Source organism: Struthio camelus, chromosome 8 (assembly GCF_040807025.1).
Source record: "Struthio camelus isolate bStrCam1 chromosome 8, bStrCam1.hap1, whole genome shotgun sequence".
NCBI classification, from domain to species: Eukaryota; Metazoa; Chordata; class Aves; order Struthioniformes; family Struthionidae; genus Struthio; species Struthio camelus.
The window spans coordinates 4,592,645-4,612,298 of record NC_090949.1 but is presented as its reverse complement, the minus strand read 5'-3'; the positions used below and the strand labels follow the sequence as shown (position 1 = coordinate 4,612,298).

General features: G+C 43.7%; 1 protein-coding gene across 1 annotated transcript in view; it reads left to right on the top strand.

The window, feature by feature from the left end:
* LAMC1 (laminin subunit gamma 1) overlaps positions 1-19,654 on the top strand; it is an 83,750-nt gene that overhangs the window by 42,679 nt on the left and 21,417 nt on the right. Inside the window, exons 2-5 of the mRNA XM_009672839.2 lie at positions 13,450-13,754; positions 15,679-15,809; positions 16,990-17,156; positions 19,345-19,533. Of these exons, the coding sequence (XP_009671134.2) occupies positions 13,450-13,754; positions 15,679-15,809; positions 16,990-17,156; positions 19,345-19,533 (792 nt within the window). The remainder of the gene's footprint in view (positions 1-13,449; positions 13,755-15,678; positions 15,810-16,989; positions 17,157-19,344; positions 19,534-19,654) is intronic.

Genomic DNA, 19,654 nt, shown 5'->3' with positions numbered 1-19,654 from the left:
GTCACCCTCTTAACAGGCAGTGCCGTTACTTACGGAGATCTTGAGCTATTCTTATGGTGCTGGAAGACCTTTAGGAGAGTGAGGAGGATGTGGAGTGATCTAACGAGTCGTAACGTGCGCCTGTGAACATATTGCTCAGAGACGGGAGGTTTATCTTTTGACATATAAGATGCTGCTTAGGCGTTTGTTGGACGGTTGATCACAGGGGTCCTCTCCTGCAGTGACCTCACTGGAAATGTTCTGTAAAATAATCCAAGGGCCTGACAAACCTACTTTGTGTGAAGTGAGTGGGTTTTATATCATGTTGTCTGGAGTTCGTTCTGTAAGTGTTTCCGCAGCTGTTCCTAATCCACACTTTTTTTTATTTAAATGCAAGTCTGAGTTCATAAGCACCATGACCTCTAACCATTTGGGAATAAAATGTATTTCTTTGCGTGGCTCCTAGCAGACTACTCAGTCTGTTCTGCCCAGTGCAACTGTCTTACTGCTGTACTGTTAACAAGATGAATTAATTACACACCTGGAAGTACTAGGGTTCACTTGCACTCCTCTCGCTGGGGACCAGTCACTAGCATCTGGCTTTATATAGCAAGTGGCTGTACTGCCTGTGTCTCAAGACCATCAGATAAGCCCAACAAAATAGATGTCCCTGCGAAAGATCTTTTCACGTTCTAACATTTAACGTTTGGTAACCACTAGGCAGCTGGGGGAAAGCGTAATTTGCTAGAAGCTCGTTTGATGTTGTACTGCCTCAGTGATGTCCAGCTGCTGTTTTGTCCCATTTCAATGGCTGCATTGGTTGCTTCTTTTAGATCCTTTCCGTCCTTAAAAAGGAAGTAAAGAAATGCTCCTCCAGTCCGTGAATCCCCCTCCTTGCACAAAACGGCAATACAGGAGTGTCTGTCTATCTGATCTGTTTTGCTTTCTTCAGACTTGTCTCTTGCGCCGAGACAGGCGGTCCTCGGCCTGCGTGGAAGGAGCTGTGATCTACAGAGCGCTTTCCGAATGTAGGTTTGGTACAGATGAACAGAGGTGCTTTGGAGCTGATATAAAGTAACTTGATTCCACTCTCGTCTGTCTTTGAATTAAACTGAAGAACTTTAAATTTTGCAGCTGGAAGTCTTGAAAAGCCTGGAATTAGCATTCTCTTTGAAGTGTCAGGAGAGAGCATCCTGTTTCATTTTCTTTGTTAGTGGTGTTCCAAAATAATCCTACCGAGTCGCTTGAGTGTGGGAAGAATGATCTTGCTAAGCCATGCTTCTTTCTTGTTTGTTTTTTGTTTTTGCTAAATTTTTCTTTTTTCTTAGAAGCACTTGTTGCACCTGGGAGTTACTTGTGCTTTATTTGTCTCCAGAAAGAACAGTGTGCAAATGAACGCGAACTCGCATGATTGCGTTTTGAATACACCTTTAACTTCCAAGAGTATTTTCAGTTTCTGCATTTTATTCTCCAAATACAGAGTTGAAGGCAAATGCTAGCTGTTACTTGGGAGTCCAGAGCTGAAGTGCAATTCTCTCACTGCTCCAATAAGCAAATAACAATTTGGAAGAAGCTTTGTTTCTGATTTTCCAAAATATATTTGAAACAACTCAGTGGCAAGCTTTGTTTTAGAAATGGCCTCCCTCCAGCAATAGTTTTGTCAAGTCTGTTTATCCTGGTTTCTTCCTCAGCTTGATAGACTGAGAAAGTAAAACTATTGCGTGGGTGGTTGCTTGAAAATGGTCCTTATGGATATTGCTGTAATTGGTGTCTTTTGTGTTTAATAAATGACTTCGGCTTGTACAAAAGCCTGAAATTGACACAAAATGTATTAAAAGATCATGTGAAGGCACATGAGCTGCTACTTGAAATCCATAGCAGAGCTTGGTCAGGAAGGGGAATTGGGGTAGTTTTTTAAGTAGAGGTTTCTCAGTGGCAAGATGGAGAGAGAGAGAGAGAGAGAACCCATGGGAATTCTGTAACACATTAGGTGATGAGAAGCAAACGTGCTAGAAATAAGCTTTCTTCAATGTTTATTGAACGCAACGCTCCTTAAAGGCTAGACAAAAGTAAGCTTTCTTTTCTGCCCACAGCCAGGTGATATATAGATAATTTCCAAATAGTTTCAATGTTAATTATGGCCTGTGCCTGAAAAATCCTCGTATGGTGAGTGGGAGGTGGAAGGGCAGGGGTGGGAGGGAGATAAACCATCGGAAGTCCAACGAATTCAATGTCTGGTGTAAGGAGAGTTTCTGGCCTCTCTGTAGTTGTAGAGACAGCAGCGTACTAGCTCATTGGGAAGGTCATCTTGCTCCTACTGCAGCCAGTTCCACTGGCTTCGCTGCTGCTCGGAGCTCTCATGTATAGTCATATGATGTAATTTGTTCTTAATTAAGTTCAACAATGTTAATTGTGTGTTTTTTGATATCTGATTCAGATAGGAGCAAATCCAGGCTTTAGAGCTGTTGTGGGTAACGAACACGTGAGGAGGAGGGCAAGTGGGGAAAGCGCTGTCTTTCACCAGGCGAGGGAGAAGGCTTCAAAATACTGTTTAATAGAAACTGGCAGCTGGAACAGCTGAGCCGTTGAACCAGAGGAGCTGCAGCACCTTCCCGCTGGTGGCGGCGGGCATGGGACGAGGGGCGACGAGCAGTCGGCTTCTCACCTGCGCGCGCAGGCCTAGGCCAGGATAGCTTTTATGCTGCCTTTGGCTGGCATGTTTTGGACCCCTGTCACTTGAGTTTGCAAAACTTAACCTGAAGCACTGCACATGCAGTTAGTTTAATTGTGCTAGCTGAAAGTCGGCACGTTAAGAGCAAGGGAGCAGCATCTAGCTGTTGAGAGTAGGAAGCTCCTGGGAGAGCTCTTGCTGTCTCAGACACAGAAGGAAGACAGACCTCAGGAAAGCCAGTTAACTTTTCTGCGTTATCTTTTCCAGTTGCAAAACCCTTTTTATTTGATTTTCCTCCCCCCAGCCAAGTGAATTATTCTAGTTGTCCTTTAAGTAAACAGCTTTGCAGTTCTCCCCAAGTGAGCTCTTATTTTGAATATACTGCCTGCAAGGTACTGCGATATGGTCCAGTAAACTTATTTTCTTATTTTAAAGTATATATTTGCCAAGCAGCCAAATATTGCATTTAAAGAAGTTGCAACTTCTTTTTTTTAGCTACTTAAACCTTTGATTTGGAGTTTGAAAGTGATTTTTTTTTTGTTATTTTTCAGTGAGTCTTCCATCCCCACCTCACCATCTCTGAAAAGATATAGTTAGACTTGAGCATCGAGACTCTTTCTCCCCCACAGCTCCTGCTCTCAAATTAAAATATCTTGGAGATTAAAATGTAACGTGATTTGCCCTGTTTAGTTTGTCTCTGCTTTATGTAATTCTAGATTGAATGCTATGAGAAAGACTTGCCAGCTGGGTAAGAGGCGTTTATTTTGTTGCAATTCCTTTGGAGGTGCTTTTTTTGAGCAAGAAATGTTCATAAGCGTTTTCTTGCTGTATTGACAAACTTCTTGTCGTCAGGCTTGCTTTTGCCTCCAGTTCGGCTCTTCCATGGTGCGTGGTGGTGGTTGCTTGTTTGCTTCGTTATTACTTAATGATAGCCATCTCCTGAATAAGGAAATTCTCGGGAGAACTTAACCCTTTCTCTGAGGCCAAGATCCCATTAGGACTTGGAATGGGTGGAAACCGCTGTATTTAAAGGGTTCTTATTCCAGAAGTAAGTGTCGCTGGTGTCTGTACAGGACATCAGCGACAAAATGATTACGTTTCTTTGCAATTGCTATGCGTTCTCCTACTGAGAATAAAGAACAAAAGAAAAATTTCTTTTTTCTTGTCTGGACTAGTCAGCTTTTCAGGGCAATATCTCCCCCCCCCCCCCTTCTTGGTTGAAAGGTGCCCCTCTTGGTGGAGAAGAGGGAAGCAAAATCCCACCTTTCTACGCTTCTTAGTTGGGATGTAGCTAGGATTGACCCATGCCTGTACGTTTGAGTGTGCCGAAGGGCTGTAGAGCAGTTTCTGGCCGTTTGATACAAATAGATGAACTTTGTAAGACTCCTGATCCCCTGTAACCCTGGTACCACCTGTCCTGCAGATAAGTGGTGGCAGGAGGTAGCTTTGCGATCCAGATGTGTGAATGAAGTGGAGCCCTTTGGGAAACGGAATGCAAAGTCCTTGGTCATCTGTAATCTGGCTGGGCTTGCCAAGTATAAAGTGCCTTTTTAAAATAAGCGCTTTATCGTTTGTGCTGAAAAAGGACTTTGAGGTTTCCTGTGCAGATAGGACTTGTGTGTTGTACATAGCATCTTTCCAGTCCCCAGTGAATAAACACAGCTGGCTTTTTTGGGAAACGGACCGAACATCTTTGCCTCAAAGCTGTACAAATAAGATATCAAGGCTTACTGAATTATTAGACCTAATTTTCTGACTTTTACGCTGCCCCGATGACTTAAAATTGATCGGATGGCAAATGCTTTTCTTGTAAGACTGTCTTAAGCCTGTGCAGGGGGAAATCAATTTCCCCTCCTCCCCTTTTGGAAACATGACTAGAACAAGCAGCCTTGATGACTTATCAATGTTGGATCATCATGCAATAATTTACTATGCAGCCTTTTGCTGTCCCGAGCCGCCCACATGCACAAGTCAATGGTGCCTTTGTTCGGGGTTGCCTGGAAGAATGCATGACCTAATAGGGTGGTGGGAGTTCGCTTTAGTTCCAGCGTGTTAAAGGCTACGCTGATTCCCAGAGCGTCCCAAGTGCGCTTCCTTCCCTCTTTTAGTCCAAATGTCTAGAAAATGCAACCTGTTTTTACTGTGTGGGGCTTTCTACTTAAAACACAGTCACTTGTCTCCAGCAGAGCTCTGCGTGCCAAGAGCTTTGTTTGCGAAGAGGAGACTGTTAGAGTCCTTTAGACGTTTCTTGTTCGTGCCAGATATGGCTGAACCTCGAGGCTCTTTGGGTGAGGAAGAAAATAAACCTAAGCTTTATTGTTAGCAATTTTCCCAGTATGGGTTTTCCCATAAAGGCCTCCACTCGGAATTTGAACGCGCTGTAATCCTTGTTCTCGTGTGTTGTTATTTTCCAAAGGAAGCGAAGATAATCAGAAAATGCAAATTGTGCATGTGTGTATGTTTTGTTGTTGTTGCGATTTCCCCCCCCCCCCTCCCCTCCCCCTGACTCTGGTGCATTTGGTATACATTAACATTTTTAATACCAATGTTCTCTCTTTTTCTTTCTTCTCCACAAATTTTCCCAGAAAAACTAGGATGTAGCCATAACTAGCTCTAGAACTGTAGTAATTTCTTGCTTACTGTCGTAAGTTTGGCTATTACGCGGGAATGTGATGCGAGCCACAACTTACCGGTTACGTATCTTGTAGGTGGTGGTGTGTAATACAGCCAAGAGAGCAGGTTGGTCAGGATAGGTTTCTTGTTCTCCGCTCCTTATAATTACTGTTCTGCTTTCACTGCTCATCTGTACGCTGGAGAGCCCCTTTACGTTCCACAGGATGGGATAACTCGTTCTCCTGAAATACTCTCCCCTCATCAGCAATTTTTGTGATCCAGGAGGGGGCAAGCCTCCCGTGAGCCTCCCTAGCATGGGAGGCTGAACAAGTTACTGCACTAGCTGAGAACCTGCGGAGCGTGGCTGACTCGGGAGGCAGTGATCAGTCTCGAACAAGGCGTTGCTAGCTTGCCAGCAATGTCTGCTACCATCGACATTTCTGTTCCTTGCGATTCTCTGCTCGTCTGAGCTTCCGGTGTCTGAATTATCCTTTGCGCGTCGTGCCAGCGTATGAGTGGAAGGTATTGCCTCCCTGCTATTATCGACAGTTCTTCTAAGTAAGAATTTGTAAAAGAGGAGCAGAGGAGTGTTCCTCTGCCTTTAAGTCTTTGTTTTAAGTAATAGAGTATGTATTTATAGTCTGCCTTCTTACAGCTGGCTTGGAATTACACTCTGTCAGCTTCCTCCATCACTATTAAAGTTTAAGAAGGGCAAAAATGAGGTAAGAGTAAGGAATGGAAAAATTGTCCTTTCTTGAGAAATAAGAAAGAAACAGGTCAGAAGAGGAAAGCAAAAGGAAATCCTAGCAGTAGTTGCTCTTCTTACTTGGCCTTGTCACTGTGAAAAGGATATGAAATTCAGTAGACTTAAACCACTCAAAGGAATAAATAAGCTGGTATTCTTTGTCCTGCTTTGTTTTCAACTCCTTTAATCTTCAGCAGGTACCTGTATGAAAAGGCTGCCTTAAAACAGGAGCTCTAGCTGCTGGCCGGAAGAGAAACGTTCAGAACAAGTTCAGCTTTTTCTTTACTATTCATAGAGTTTTACTGAAAATAAACGTGCAAAGGTTGGTTTGTTTTAATCTAATATACTCTTCTCAGATGAACTTTTTCTCACAGTAAAACTTAGCACCCCTGTTTTAAAGCTTACTTTCAGGAGGATGCACTGATGAATTGCAGAGGATAAAGAGGAGGAAATGCAACTTTTCCTAAATAGCGTTGTGAATGTGTGTGGACCGATAATGGAGGAGGAAAGTGTTAGCCTCTGCTTATCTCATGAAGGCATCTGCTCACAATTCAGTACTTGTAGTCAGAGTGCCAGCTGGCGGGATGTTTTCATGATGTAAATTATCCATCCGTTCTGAAGAGTCTGAGCACAAGGAGGTCTTTTGTCTGTATGGTTGAATTCCGAACTTGGGGAGAAAGGCCGGAGTTCCTCTTCAAGATCTCAATAGCATCTACTTACGTTTTTCCATTCTACATGTACAGTGTTCATCATGTTGCGTTTCCCGATTATCCTTGGGATACAGCAGCGGTGACAAACCTGCTAGGGAAAAGGCTTTACTTGCTGCTAACGTTCACCAGTTTGCCTGGCGGTCGGAGGTGCGCCTCGGCGGACAGCTTGACAGCACCGTTGTGCGGCTGGGGGAAGTGTCCCTGCGTAGAATACAGTTAAACGTTTCTGTTGCACCGCCTCGTTCCCGAGTGTCTGAGCTCCTTCGCTTGCCGAGTTCACATAAGTCCTTTCCTGTTCTGTTTATGACGATTTAAAGTTTCCAGACTCTGGTTCGTGGCATTTTCTTGCTCTCTTCTCAGGGCATGTTTTACTTAATATTCCTATTTGCTAGTTGAAGTAATTTTCCAGTTTCTAAAGATTTCCTTGTGAGATCAATGCTGCCTCTTTTTCTCTACCTCTCATCATCTTGCCTCATTCATATCCCCCAGAAGAAGAAATATTCTTTTGGATGTAGTTTTAAAACAAGTCACTTATTAGATAACTCTCACTGTTCTTTTAGGTGTGTTTAAAGTATTGCTAGTCTCTTTGGTTGTTTAATGTTACTGAGACTAGCTTACCTGGCCTAAATCTTACTCCCAGTGATGCGTGCAGTTATGTAGTTTCAGTTTCGCAGGGCAGCGGTAAGCATCTCTGCGTAGTAGGGGAAGAATGTTCTAAGCTTGGTATCAGCACACTTAAAGTCTTTAAAACCTGGAATGTGTTCTTGGGCATTCGCACGTGATGGCAATGAGAACAAGCCCTGCTTAAGTTCTTAGACGGCACATACCGCTCTTACCTATCTTCTGCTGTTTTACTGAAAGCACAGATTAGCACGAGGGTTGCAATCTGTAATTGCAATACATATATTCTTGTGCTTGCTTTCTTTAGGGACAGATAATACAGTTTTCTACATCAGCCTAAATTATCAGAAAGGGTTGGTTATTTTGTCACTGTGCCACTGGCTGGTGAACAGCTTCATGCTTCAGAAAGGGTGCGCTTTTAAAAGGTGGGACTAATGATTTTGAGCTCTGGATGCGTTAAGGACATTTGACACTTCAGGTTGCGCTCCCAAAGTGCTGAGCGCTGGTGATCACTAATTACCACACATCATCTCTCTCCTAATGAACTTTTGTAACAAACATCTGGAGTTCTTGCTGCAAAATCGAGCTGCCACTTCTAAGTAGAGAGCAGGAAAAATGTATCTGATACTTAACGCTCTCAGATGTTTTTAGGCCAGACTAAGATCAAAGTAATTATCAATTTATAGGAACAGAAGAACAATGACTCTTTTTGTCATCTAAATTAAACATTTAAAACTGCATTTCACCTGGTTATTGCTGTTGCCATCTCTGTGTAGTAATGTATTATAAAGTTACTGAGCCCTGGAAGATTTGAAAGCAACCCAGGAGGCTTATCTTTGCTAGAAAAAGACTCGGCGACCTTGAAGAGCCGTGTTAGCTACCAAGCTGCTAAGCGCAGCTTTTACGTTCAGTATAAACAGGGAGAAAATGTGTTTCAACACTGTGTCAGCTGGTCTTGGGTAAACTCTATTGTTTCAGCACTATTTACCCATGGCAAGCTGATACAGTGTTCGAATACAGCCTCTCTGTATGCACCAACTGCATTCCTGTTTAGTATCATTAATAGGACTTCTCAAGTAGTTACACTGCCTGCTGTAATAAATGGCTTTTCACCTTGTCCGTTCAATCGAAGGGTTTTTAATGCGCTTTCTTTGGCCGATGGTATAAAAGTGAAGATGAGAAGGGAAGTTCTTTGCATTTATCACAACAGTTTTATCTGGAAAATAGCTTGGCGCTGCCCAGAGCGCAATATGCCTGTTTTGTAACTTAGCTGGACTTTTTGCAAGGAACTTCAGGACACCTTATCAGGGAACAAATAGGATAATCTAGTTACCGTAGAGAGAAGAAAAATAATGGGTGCTTTGCAAGCTGGGTTTTTTTTTTTTTTCAGGACACGCAGGCTGTGAACTGGTCTCACTACTTGAACCTTGACATGTGTAGGATATAAGCACACACACGGTTCTCCTCTTCATTCTCAGAATTCTTTCAAAACGTTTCCTCCCTGAAATCGTCTTGATGAAGCCTGAATGCAGGAATTTTTTTCCCTCGTAGGAGAGGAATGCAATAGTAGTAGAAGAAAACTAGCCCTCCTCAAGTCAAAGTAGCAAGGTATTGTTGACAATTCCACTTGCACAGTTAAATTAATGGAATGGTCTTTGTTTTGTTGCCTGTGGCTTTTTTCCTTATGACTCATGGGATGGCTTCTCTTGCCTGATGTTCTTCCCTGTTTTCATTTGTCGTGAAAATTGTCCGGAGAAATCCCACCAGGCCAGTGACAGTGACTTTCAGTCTCTTGTTTGCTGCGGTGTGAGCTTGGAAAAAAAACTTTCCCATGGAGCTGATGCTTACAGTTTTATTAGCTGTAAAACAGTGATGACAGGTTTGTTTTTTAGTTGCTGCTCATCCAAGGGGTCAGTGAGGTTCACAGGTAGGTTGACAAGTTTCAGGTTGACGCTGTTATCCTAGGGTCTTCCTACAGAGCAGCGAGGAAGCGTTTGCTTCTGTGATTCCTCTACCTTTACTTGGGAAGAACGAGGAGTACACCTAGGATTCATTTCCTTGGGTCTGAAAAACTGTTTGTGCACGTCTGGCCTACCGGCTCGTGTCTGGCGTACTTGGCTTGAGTTTCTGCGTATGCAGGGCTCTTCCCTTTTGAAGTAGACTTTCCCTTCAGTGAGGGGCTCCTCTCGAAGAGAGAACATGTAGCAGGAGAAATAGGAAACCCGGGAGAGACTGATGTTGTATATCTAATGTATGCTTCTTCCTCCTTCACCTTCCTCCTTGCTTTGTATTGAGACTCATACAAAAGATATTTCTCTTTTTTTTTTTTTCGTATTCTGTTATGTACTTTCTAAGATGGAGAACCATAACTGGCTAACCTGTTCCGGAAATAAAAACTGCAATCTGTGTGGTTATGGCTAATCCTTTTAGCATTGTTAGATGCCTTGCAGTAAGGTGGTGGTGGTGGTTGGTTTTTTCCCTCCTGTTAAACAGAACATCAAATAAACCGATACCAGTTTATTTATCTTTACTTGTATTTAGCAGCAAGGGGAGAATAAGCCAAGTTGCATTAAAATCTTAAGCGTAGATACTTTGAAGTTTCTAGCCCTTGTGGGATCAGTTGGACGTTAATATCAGCATTGCTTCCCAGCTGTTGTCTTCTGTATGCAAGAAGGTCGCGTTACTAACCCGACCACAGACCAACAGTGAGCTAGTATTGAGTAGGAGCCGCAGACTGTGAGTATCTGGCTTCCAGTCTTGTGCTTGGATTGTCTGTAACCTCACATCTTCTACAAATAGTAAAGGCTATTGACTGGGAAGTACTGGGGGATTTGTATCTCTGCAACGTCCAAATTGTCTTGTATGTCGCGCATAAATAGTACTTCTTGTAGAATGGACTATTGGTAGATTTGTTTGGCTTTAAACACTGTTTGTTTGGTTGGTTTTCCCTTGTTGTATGTAAGTGTAAACTTTTCAGGTGTCTCTGTCTGGGCTTTTTCTGATACGTTAAATCCTGGACCCGCTGCTGTGCTTTCCTTGCTAATTCTGTCCTTGGCAGTCAAAAAGGACAAAGGTCCATCTTTCACAGGAGCCGGGCGTTGGGTGGGGGCCGACTCGTGCAGGCCAGCCCCGGTGTAACCGGTGACGCGCAAGGGGGAAATGCGGTTCCTGATTTGCATCCAAGCGCTGGGAGTCCCTGGCCCCGGACCGCCACGCACTCGCTGCCTTCTCAAGGCCATGCGCTCTTCACCCAGCTGTGAGTCTGTGTCAAGGCTTGAACTTGTGCCCAGGATTGAGCTACCTTCTTGTTGCGGTGTTATTCTCTTTCTGTTCCTGTTTGTCACCTTGTTGAAGAAAACTCAAAGCAGCTGGTACTTGCAGTGAATATGCTTCTAGTCAGGGGGAAAGGCGATCTTTTGCCCTCCCACCCCCTTTTCTCCAACTTCAGTTCGGGTCTGTAACCCGGTGATTGTCTTCCCTGGAGAACTTCCTTAGGCTATTGGTGCTCTTCTGCTGTAAAGCACACGTTTCGGGGAGCCTTTACCCGTCAGTGTTGGCTCTCCAAGTGAGGTGCAGCAGACCAAATATTTGAGCTCCCCCTGCTGACTCTGGCGCTGGCAGGTACCCGCTGTGGAGCGAGCCCCTGCCTCCATGAGCAGGGCAGCCCTCGAAGAAGCGAGCAGCCGGAGGTGGAGGCGTGCGCCCACAGATCAGCATCCCCCCTATGGGAGGAAGGAGGGTTTCTGGAGATACTAATTAACTGCCGTTCTAAGCCTAATTTACATACAGTCAAACTATTTACATGCAGTCAAACTGATTTAATCTGTGCCTTTTAGTAATTAAAGAAAAAGATTTAAATAGAAGTTGGATTCTCATTGCGATCAGAGTTTTGGTTACGTGCTTTGAGAGACGCACTCTTCTTGCTGGCGTATTCTGTCTAGTTTGCTTTACTTTGTGAAATAAACCACTGCTCAGCAGGTGCAAAGCCCTGCGTTCACACAACGCAGTGTAGTTAATCCATTTTAAAAATTGAAGTTGAATCTGCATGGCTTCTACAGATGGGGAAAATCTGTTTCTCAATCAGTTGAAACTCTTCCAGTAGTTTTGTTGTTCTAAATGAAGCGACCGGTGGCTGCTACAACCTCCGCTTAGAACGATATTTCTCATGGAGGTGGTAATGAAATAGCGTGGCAGAGACTGCACCCCCAGGGCTTTGTTCAGAATAAATCTAATGTCGTTTTTGCAAGTTCCCTACATGTGCTAGTGGGAGTACCTTTAGTTTTCCTAAATGGCAGTTGTCTGTCTCCAGTTACTCCAAAATCCAGCATTTATTTAGCTCCAGGATTTCTTGATTGTCTGTGCACAGTCTGTTCGCCGAGGTGGAACAATAACAGCTGGCATGCAGCTGTACACCTCGTCCTGGGAACTTGCCTTGCAGCCAGCTAGTCCGGTGCAGGAAGGTGACTGAAGCGTTTTATGGCCCTTTTCCCTTAATGGTTTTAACTGTTCAGAGTAGTGAAGCGTAACCTCTCGTTGGCGTGGTGTTAGCTGTTCCCCGTGGCACATGGGAGCGTAGCAGTGCCGTTCCCGGTGGCACTCCGAGGCGCAGCTGCAAATAAGCCTGGCTGCAGGGAGCTCTTCAGCGCCTGAGGAGCGGAGAAAATCCTCTTAACAGACCGCTGGAAAAAATCATCTTCCCCTTACCTTGTTACTGGGGAAACACCCACCAAACGTATGCTGACTTGTGTAAAACGTGAACAGTAACTACCCTACAGCGTGACGTGAGAGCATGGTAGCGGAAGTCTTTTCAGGAGTCTCGGCTGAAATTTCTTAAACCGCCACAACAGAAGTACTTGCGTATCTGAACAGCTCAATGTCCGAACGCGCTTGTAATTCTGTTGGAAAAGTTTTCTCGTAGCTCCACGCCACGTAGGAGGTTTCAGCCAAATGTCGTGTCTCGGCACGGGGCGAGCCAAGGCTGGGTTCTCGCTGTTCTGTTCTGCCACCTCCACAGGCCACAGCTCTTAACGCAGGCGGTATTTCTCCGTCGGGAGTATTGCATGCTAATGGCATCCAGTGAAACATCTGCATTTCAGCTTTTGGTGCAGGAATGCTGTCAACCAACCCAAAAGAATGTAGCAGAATGTGGAGAAGTTAAATATTTTCTTGGGGGGTGTGAATCCCCTGGGTGGTTAGTTTATGTGTACGGGGGTGGATGTTCAAGTTGCTGGAGAGAATCCAGTAGGGAGGAGGATCTGCTGGTTGCCACAAACCTGATAGGAGATAAATAGAGGGCAGAAAGGTGGGTTTACGTTAATCCTCACGGGAGAGGGAGAGCGTGGTTAGCTTGTAAATCTTTACGCTTTGTTGATCTGAAAAATATCTGGGAAACTTTAATCATATGGGTCAGGAAACCTCAACCTTGTTTTGTCTTTCCTGGGAAATAAGTGGAAGATCATTTACTCGTTAGTTCTAATAGTAATGACTATTATTGGGGAAAAGGTTTCACGAGTAGAAAGGGTTTTGGCTGCTGTTTAATTTTGAAGGAATCGGAGGTACAAAACAGACTCTTCAGTGTGACTTCTCCCTCTTTGGTTAATACGGTTTCTCCCATGCCTAGAAGAAGTATTCTTAAATCACAGTAGAGTGATTAACTTGAACTGGCCTTAGATACACACAAACTATTGGTATATCTGATCTGAGCTATCATCCTGTTGGGACAGACGTCACTTGTCAGTGATGTCTGTATAAGAGAATCATAGCTAGCGAGTTTTGTTTGTAGTTGAACAGGAATCAGTAGCTGTTTTTTTTTTTTCTCTAGGCAGCTCTACTAGTAAACGTGCTGGATATTTGGAGGTGGAGTTGGATTCTACGCGGCCTGCCTTTGAGTTCTGCCTTTGGTTCTTTCGCTTTGTCTTTGCTGGAAGATACAGCGCATGCATTGCATTGATCCATCTGATAAGACTGGAAGAGTTGCTTCTAGCCCTACTGATGGGACTAGAGGAGATACTTCTCTCTTTAGAAGAGAGATGAGCTACACTGCAGCTCTCCATTCTTTCTGTTTTAAGTTGTTTGAGTTTTTTCTTACGGATTTATTCTCTTATTTGCAGGAAAGGCGTTTGACATCACATACGTACGTCTGAAGTTTCACACCAGTCGGCCAGAGAGCTTTGCAATCTACAAACGCACCAGGGAAGATGGTCCGTGGGTGCCCTACCAGTATTACAGCGGATCCTGTGAGAACACGTACCACAAAGTCAATCGGGGTTTTATTCGGACTGGGGAGGATGAGCAGCAGGCCCTCTGCACGGATGAGTTCAGTGACATCTCTCCCCTCACTGGGGGCAATGTGGCTTTCTCAACGCTAGAGGGGCGTCCCAGTGCCTATAACTTTGACAACAGCCCTGTGTTACAGGTATGTGAATAGGACTAAGAGTTAATTAGATGGTCTGAGTTGAATCTCTGTACTTAGTCGTTGCGCATAGGAGCCTTGTGCTGCATATGGGCTATTCTGTAGCTCTCAACTCATACCGAACAGCCGTTGTGCAGGTAAGTCAGTATGAGCAATCCACAGAAGTGCTTTTGATTGTACTCTTGACTTTATTGTAAGTCAGCTTATGGTACAAAACAAAATCAGTGGCACCAAGGATGACTTGTCATTACGTACCATGAAAATCTTTAGAAAATGGATGCATGCCTCTGTTAGTTTAGAAAGGAGCTGTGGGCCTTTTACTATAGTTTCAGATATAAGGGCAGGGGAAGATAAAACTTATATCAGATGGATATTTGATGTGAGATTCTTCTAAACAAAGCAAAGGTTATTTGAAACTTTTACTTGCTCTTTTATATGTGGTGGGGTGGGGCTTGATTTTTATTTATTTAGTTTCCTTTACTAGTGGTTTGGGGATGGGGTTGGGTTTTTTGTTTGTTTTTTGCTTGTCTCTGGCAACATTCACAATGCTAGTTGGGTGGTGGTATGGGGCATAGCAGGAGCAGCAGCGTATCTGCTTTGCTCACTGTTTTCTTTATGCTGCTTGATGACTTCTCCAGATTATACTGTAACAAAGAACTAAAGCAGTAGAATTTTCCCCATCAGGCTCACCTCCTTCCTTTTGGAGCTATAATCGGCAGACCCTCAAAGCAGCCTCTCTTCCCTTTTGTCTTAAAGTAGTATAGAGAGCGCACTGAGGTGTGACCGCTCAAAAGGTTCTGGGATGGTGCGTCTCTGTGATTGTCAGCCAGCAGGCAGAAAAGCAGAATCTGAGGTTTGGATACACGATCAAAAACGAAGAGGAATGGGAAAGAAGAACTCCTGAAATGAAAAAGAACCAGTTTGGCGACCTTGTTGCTGTAGCTAGACCTTGCAGAGAACAGGATCTGATTATTAAGATGAATGGGAAGATTTTAAGTTAGTGACATGGTGGATAATTTTGTGATTAATTTCCCTGCGTAAGGAATTAAGACCTGACCACTAGTTTGCCTAATACATGTATGAACATCTGGCATTCCTTTTCAGGATTTAAGTAAACACTTTTTTTTTTTTCCTCAGCATTTCCGTACGTCTATGCCAATTTCTGTAATTGAGCAAATATTCTTATTACACGAGTGAAGAAGTGACACAGCTGCAGTGCAGTTGTACATACGTGAATGTTTTTCCCATGTTCTTCTTTATGGCATTTGAAAGAAAATTGCTCTGCAAAAGTTGTAATACAAACAAGGAGATCCTAAGGACGGACATTCAGTGGCTGGGGACAGGCTGCATTTGTTGGCTGTTGCTCAAGAAGGATAGGATACTGTGTTGAAGATGCTATGTAAATATTATGAAAAGCTCTTGTGTTCTAAGTCAGGTCTGCCTGTCTGTTTTTCTTCCTCAGCCTCTCCCACCCTCATTCATCTGTCTGTCTAGGTCTTTGCATCTGGAGGTGTATATCCGAGGCTGAATGTACCCTAAGGCTTTTTCCTTCCTTGTTGTACAGCTTTGCAAGAAAACTGCAGTTAGTTAGATGAGATTAACCATCCTGTAGAATTACCTGTGTGTCAATCTTTGCTGAAGACGTTACCCACTGCTTCTCAGCTGAGAGCAGTCAAGGCATTGGAAAGAGTGTGCAGAGATAGATGTTGAGTCTGGAAAATGCATCTGAACCAAGAGGACAAGATGTAAGGCTTCTTGGGGAGGGATGTGTGAGATCAAGGTACAGAGGCGAAAATTATTACCTAGGAACTTGTTAATTGAATGACTACTGGCATAACTTATCATTAGCAGTTGTATTTACATATAATACTAATATGTACTTGAGGGGTGTCTTTGTTTAATCTGATGGGTTTTCTGTCTGCCGTAGGAATGGGTGACGGCTACTGATATTAGAGTGAGCCTCAATCGCTTGAACACGTTCGGAGATGAAGTTTTCAATGACCCAAAAGTTCTCAAGTCCTATTACTATGCGATTTCTGATTTTGCTGTGGGTGGTAGGTGAGTAAACAATAAACCTCTGTATTATTTAAACCTGTCAGGCAGGATTACTGCAGTACTTTATAAAGATTTTGATTATACTGATGTGGTACTATTAGGCTCTGGTCCTTGTTGACTGTCCTAAACCAAAAATGCAGTAAAATAAGTCTTAGGAAGCTTGTAAATACTCTTTACTGCGTATAACCTCTTGGGGCTATAAATTGTAGGGTAGGCAGAGATTGAATATTTTTTCCTTGATTGTATTGTGCCCTAAGAGATGGGGGTGAGTGACAAGAACACAAAGCAAAAGAAAAAACCTAACTTTTGTATACCCAATATTTTGTGATTTGTTTGTACGCGTTCAACATATGATTAGTAATTGTTCCTTACCTGTATCTGTAGCCCAGAATAATAGTTGAAAACCTCAGATTCTCTGCTTTACATATATTTTGGCAAGTATCTCCTGTGAAGAAAATCTGAAGTATTGTGCAATACTGTGGTTCTCTTCTCTGTTTTACCAAAGCATCTTGTAGTACAATTTTTTAAATTTTAATTTGTTTGGCATTAAATTGTTTTTATAAACAGAGTTGAGACCAATGCAGTGTTTCAGACCATTTGGAAAGAGTAGTCCTGAGATGAGGATTTGACAATATGGGGCTTTGCATAGTTTGCAGCACCAGTCTGTGGAGGTCCAATGTCTATACTTACCTGTCTCTCCCCTTTGGTTTTCCCAATGTAACTGGCACTTTGAAATGCATTGTGGCCCTTACCTGTTTTGCCGAGGGAGGGAGGGTTTGACTGGGCTGTTTAATTTCTTACTGTTGCAAGAATAGCACACAGCCAACGTTTCTATCTTTTCCTGGACTCTCATGAGAGATAAGTTATGGAGAATACGCTACTGTATCGCCAGTAAAAGTTTTTGCTTCTTATGCTCAGCTTACTCTGCTGTTATAGTGACACTTAACTCTAGAGGAGTTGGAGGTTAACCTTCTTGCACTTTCAGAGGCCTGCCTTCGTCATGCCAAACCTATTGGTTTCATAGCAGTTGCGTTATCAATTTTGCTCTGACCTTATGCCTTCAAATTTGCCTTGTTTCCATGTGTCTTGTCTTCACGTCTGAGCTTTCTTCTTTTCTGGTTTGCTCTGAGAGTGACCTAAATCTCTGGAGTTGAAATGTTTGTTCCTTTCTCCTGTTAAACAGATGCAAATGTAATGGTCACGCAAGCGAGTGCGTGAGGAATGAGTTTGGGAAGCTGGCGTGCAACTGCAAACACAACACGTTTGGGGAAGATTGTGAAAAGTGTCTTCCTTTCTTCAATGATCGTCCATGGAGAAGAGCAACAGCAGAGAGTGCCAATGAATGTTTGCGTACGTGACCGTGTTTGACAGGAAAATCTCTCACGGATTTGTTCCCCTGCCTCTGTTGACATCCAAAAGCCAACCACGCATTGCTTTAAGTCTCAGCTGCAGTTAGCCAGTGTTAAGTGTTTTGAATGCAATTTTCCTAGTGACTTAGGAGTACATATTCAATAGACCAACTGTAGGATTTGTGCTCCCAAGTCACAAAGACGCCTTTAAACCCCTGCACAGCATCTGGAAGCATCTCAAGTTATGGAGTGCCTTAAGTATGAATTTGAATAACACAATTTCTATCAAAGATCTGTCCACAGTTTCAGAGGAAGAGGACCAAAGTTTTCCTTGCCTTTGAGGCAGACCTATAACTGAAATAACCAGATGGTGTATTTGATCTGTCATTTAAACAGTGTGTCGTACTGGTTTGATGATGAAGCTAATGATTGCAGATAGGCTGTTTCTGTTGTTGTGTCGTGGGAGGCATACAGATTCTCCTGAGGGAACTGTACGAATAAGGCACTCTCAGTGAACTCAGATCCTTGCCTCAGAGTATAATCTGATGTGAAAATGCAGTAAAGTGCGTTTCATTTTTTGCTGTTCTGAGCACATCCAGATATTTCTAGGAGTATTGTTTGGGTTTGTCATGGAGGTTCTGGTTTGTAGGCACCTGGAGGTTGTGTGGCACTCTTACAGTTCACCATGACGTCTGTGCTAACAGACTTCTGCACCATCTCGTAGGAAGGCCAGGGGAGAGGTGCCTTTAATTCTTAATGAATGGACAATAGACTTTGACTCAAGCCAAAGGATAGCCTGATTTCTGGAAACATGATGTTAGATCTGTAAACGTGGGGCTAGGATGTGCCACTTGAGTAATGCGCTCAGACCTCTGCGGTTGCATACCGTTATGTCATAGGATATGCAGAACGTCTGCGCTCCAACCTTCTTGCAGGTTATGAAGTGGCAAACTGGAGACCTTGGCAAAAAATAGAACTGAAGCACAAGTTCTGGTGCTTATCAGCAAAGATGTTTCATGGGAGTGCTAGTAATTGCATTCCTATCCTGATGGAGCTTTTTCGTAGACAGGGGTCCCTTTCTACGAAGGGACATCCCCTTCCTAGAGAAGGAAGGGAGCAAGCTTTAGGAAAAAGATGTGCAATAGAAATATATGGACCTGTACTTTATAGGATCCTTCGGGAAAAAATTGAATTTGGTGTGCTGGGGTATAATTGTCCTTTAAAAAGCAGATCCGGTATCCAGAGACTTCCTCTGGTGCTTGAGGTTTTTGCTTTTTGCAATTATTTCATGTAATTTGGAGACTGTTGCGACAGTTCTGGGCTTCAAATGCCTACATGTACAACTGAACGCCAATTTTTTTTTTTTTTTGCTCGGTCTTGTGTTACAGACCGCAACTCCTGGTCGTTTACTTTACAGGGAAGCTTTTTCAGACAGAAAGTTTTCTTCCTGTCTGACCTTTATGTGTACTGATAGGTCCCAGCTGTCCGGTCAAGGCCTGTGGCTTCCCTTGACAGACCAGTGAAACCTGTGTCTTGTTCTCTCCTGCTTCCTAGACAGAAGGAATTTGTAATCTGTCTGCTTTCAGCGAAGAAACTTTTCTCACAACGTACAGCAGGGAGGCAGCTCTCACCGTTATCTTCCCATGCTTGTTTGCATAACTGAGCTGAGCTTTGCTGTGTGGGAAGGTAGCCTGAAGACTGGAAACCACAGCCAGTTGGTAGAGGAGCAGAGCAGAAAATAGTTTTCTTCCCGACACACCTGTTGGTGGTGTCCAGGAAAATTGGTGTCATGAAGGCTTGCTCCTCTTGCCTTGTGGAGGAAAGGAATCAAAATGCTTGGAGTCTGTGCTGATGATTGGCATGGCAGGAGGAGGTTATGTAGCCTGGCTTTGTTGTTCAAGATAATCTCATCATTTCCAGTGCTCCCTCCTCTTCATGTCCAACCATCATGAAACCGTGTGTCTTTTCCCTTTCTCTCCTTGCACAAATGCCTTAAGGGGTTCTGGGTGTCAAAGAGTCAGATGCTCTTAAGCCAGCTCCTGTACAACTTATTGCTGAAGTTCATCTAATAGGTTTTGTGACTGTCAGAGGTAGGATAACTTCACATGCTGTAAACTGACAGTACCTGTGGGTTTTGTTTTTCACTCTCTTTCTCTCTCTCTCTCTCTCACTCTTCCCCCCCCCCCCAGCCTGTAACTGCAATGGAAGGTCGCAGGAATGTTACTTTGACCCTGAGCTGTACCGCTCGACAGGCCACGGTGGTCACTGCGTAGGCTGCCTGGATAATACTGACGGTGCCAACTGTGAAAGGTGCAGGGAAAACTTCTATCGCATTGGGAGTGAGGATGGGTGTCTACCATGTAATTGTAATCCAGTTGGTAAGTAGTAACAGAAAACACTTCTGCTTTTAAGCTTCCATGCACAAAAAATAGCTCTTCCCTCAGTTATGCAGCTGACTTGAAACTATGGTGAAAAAAGCTCTGCTGCGCTGCGCCCTCT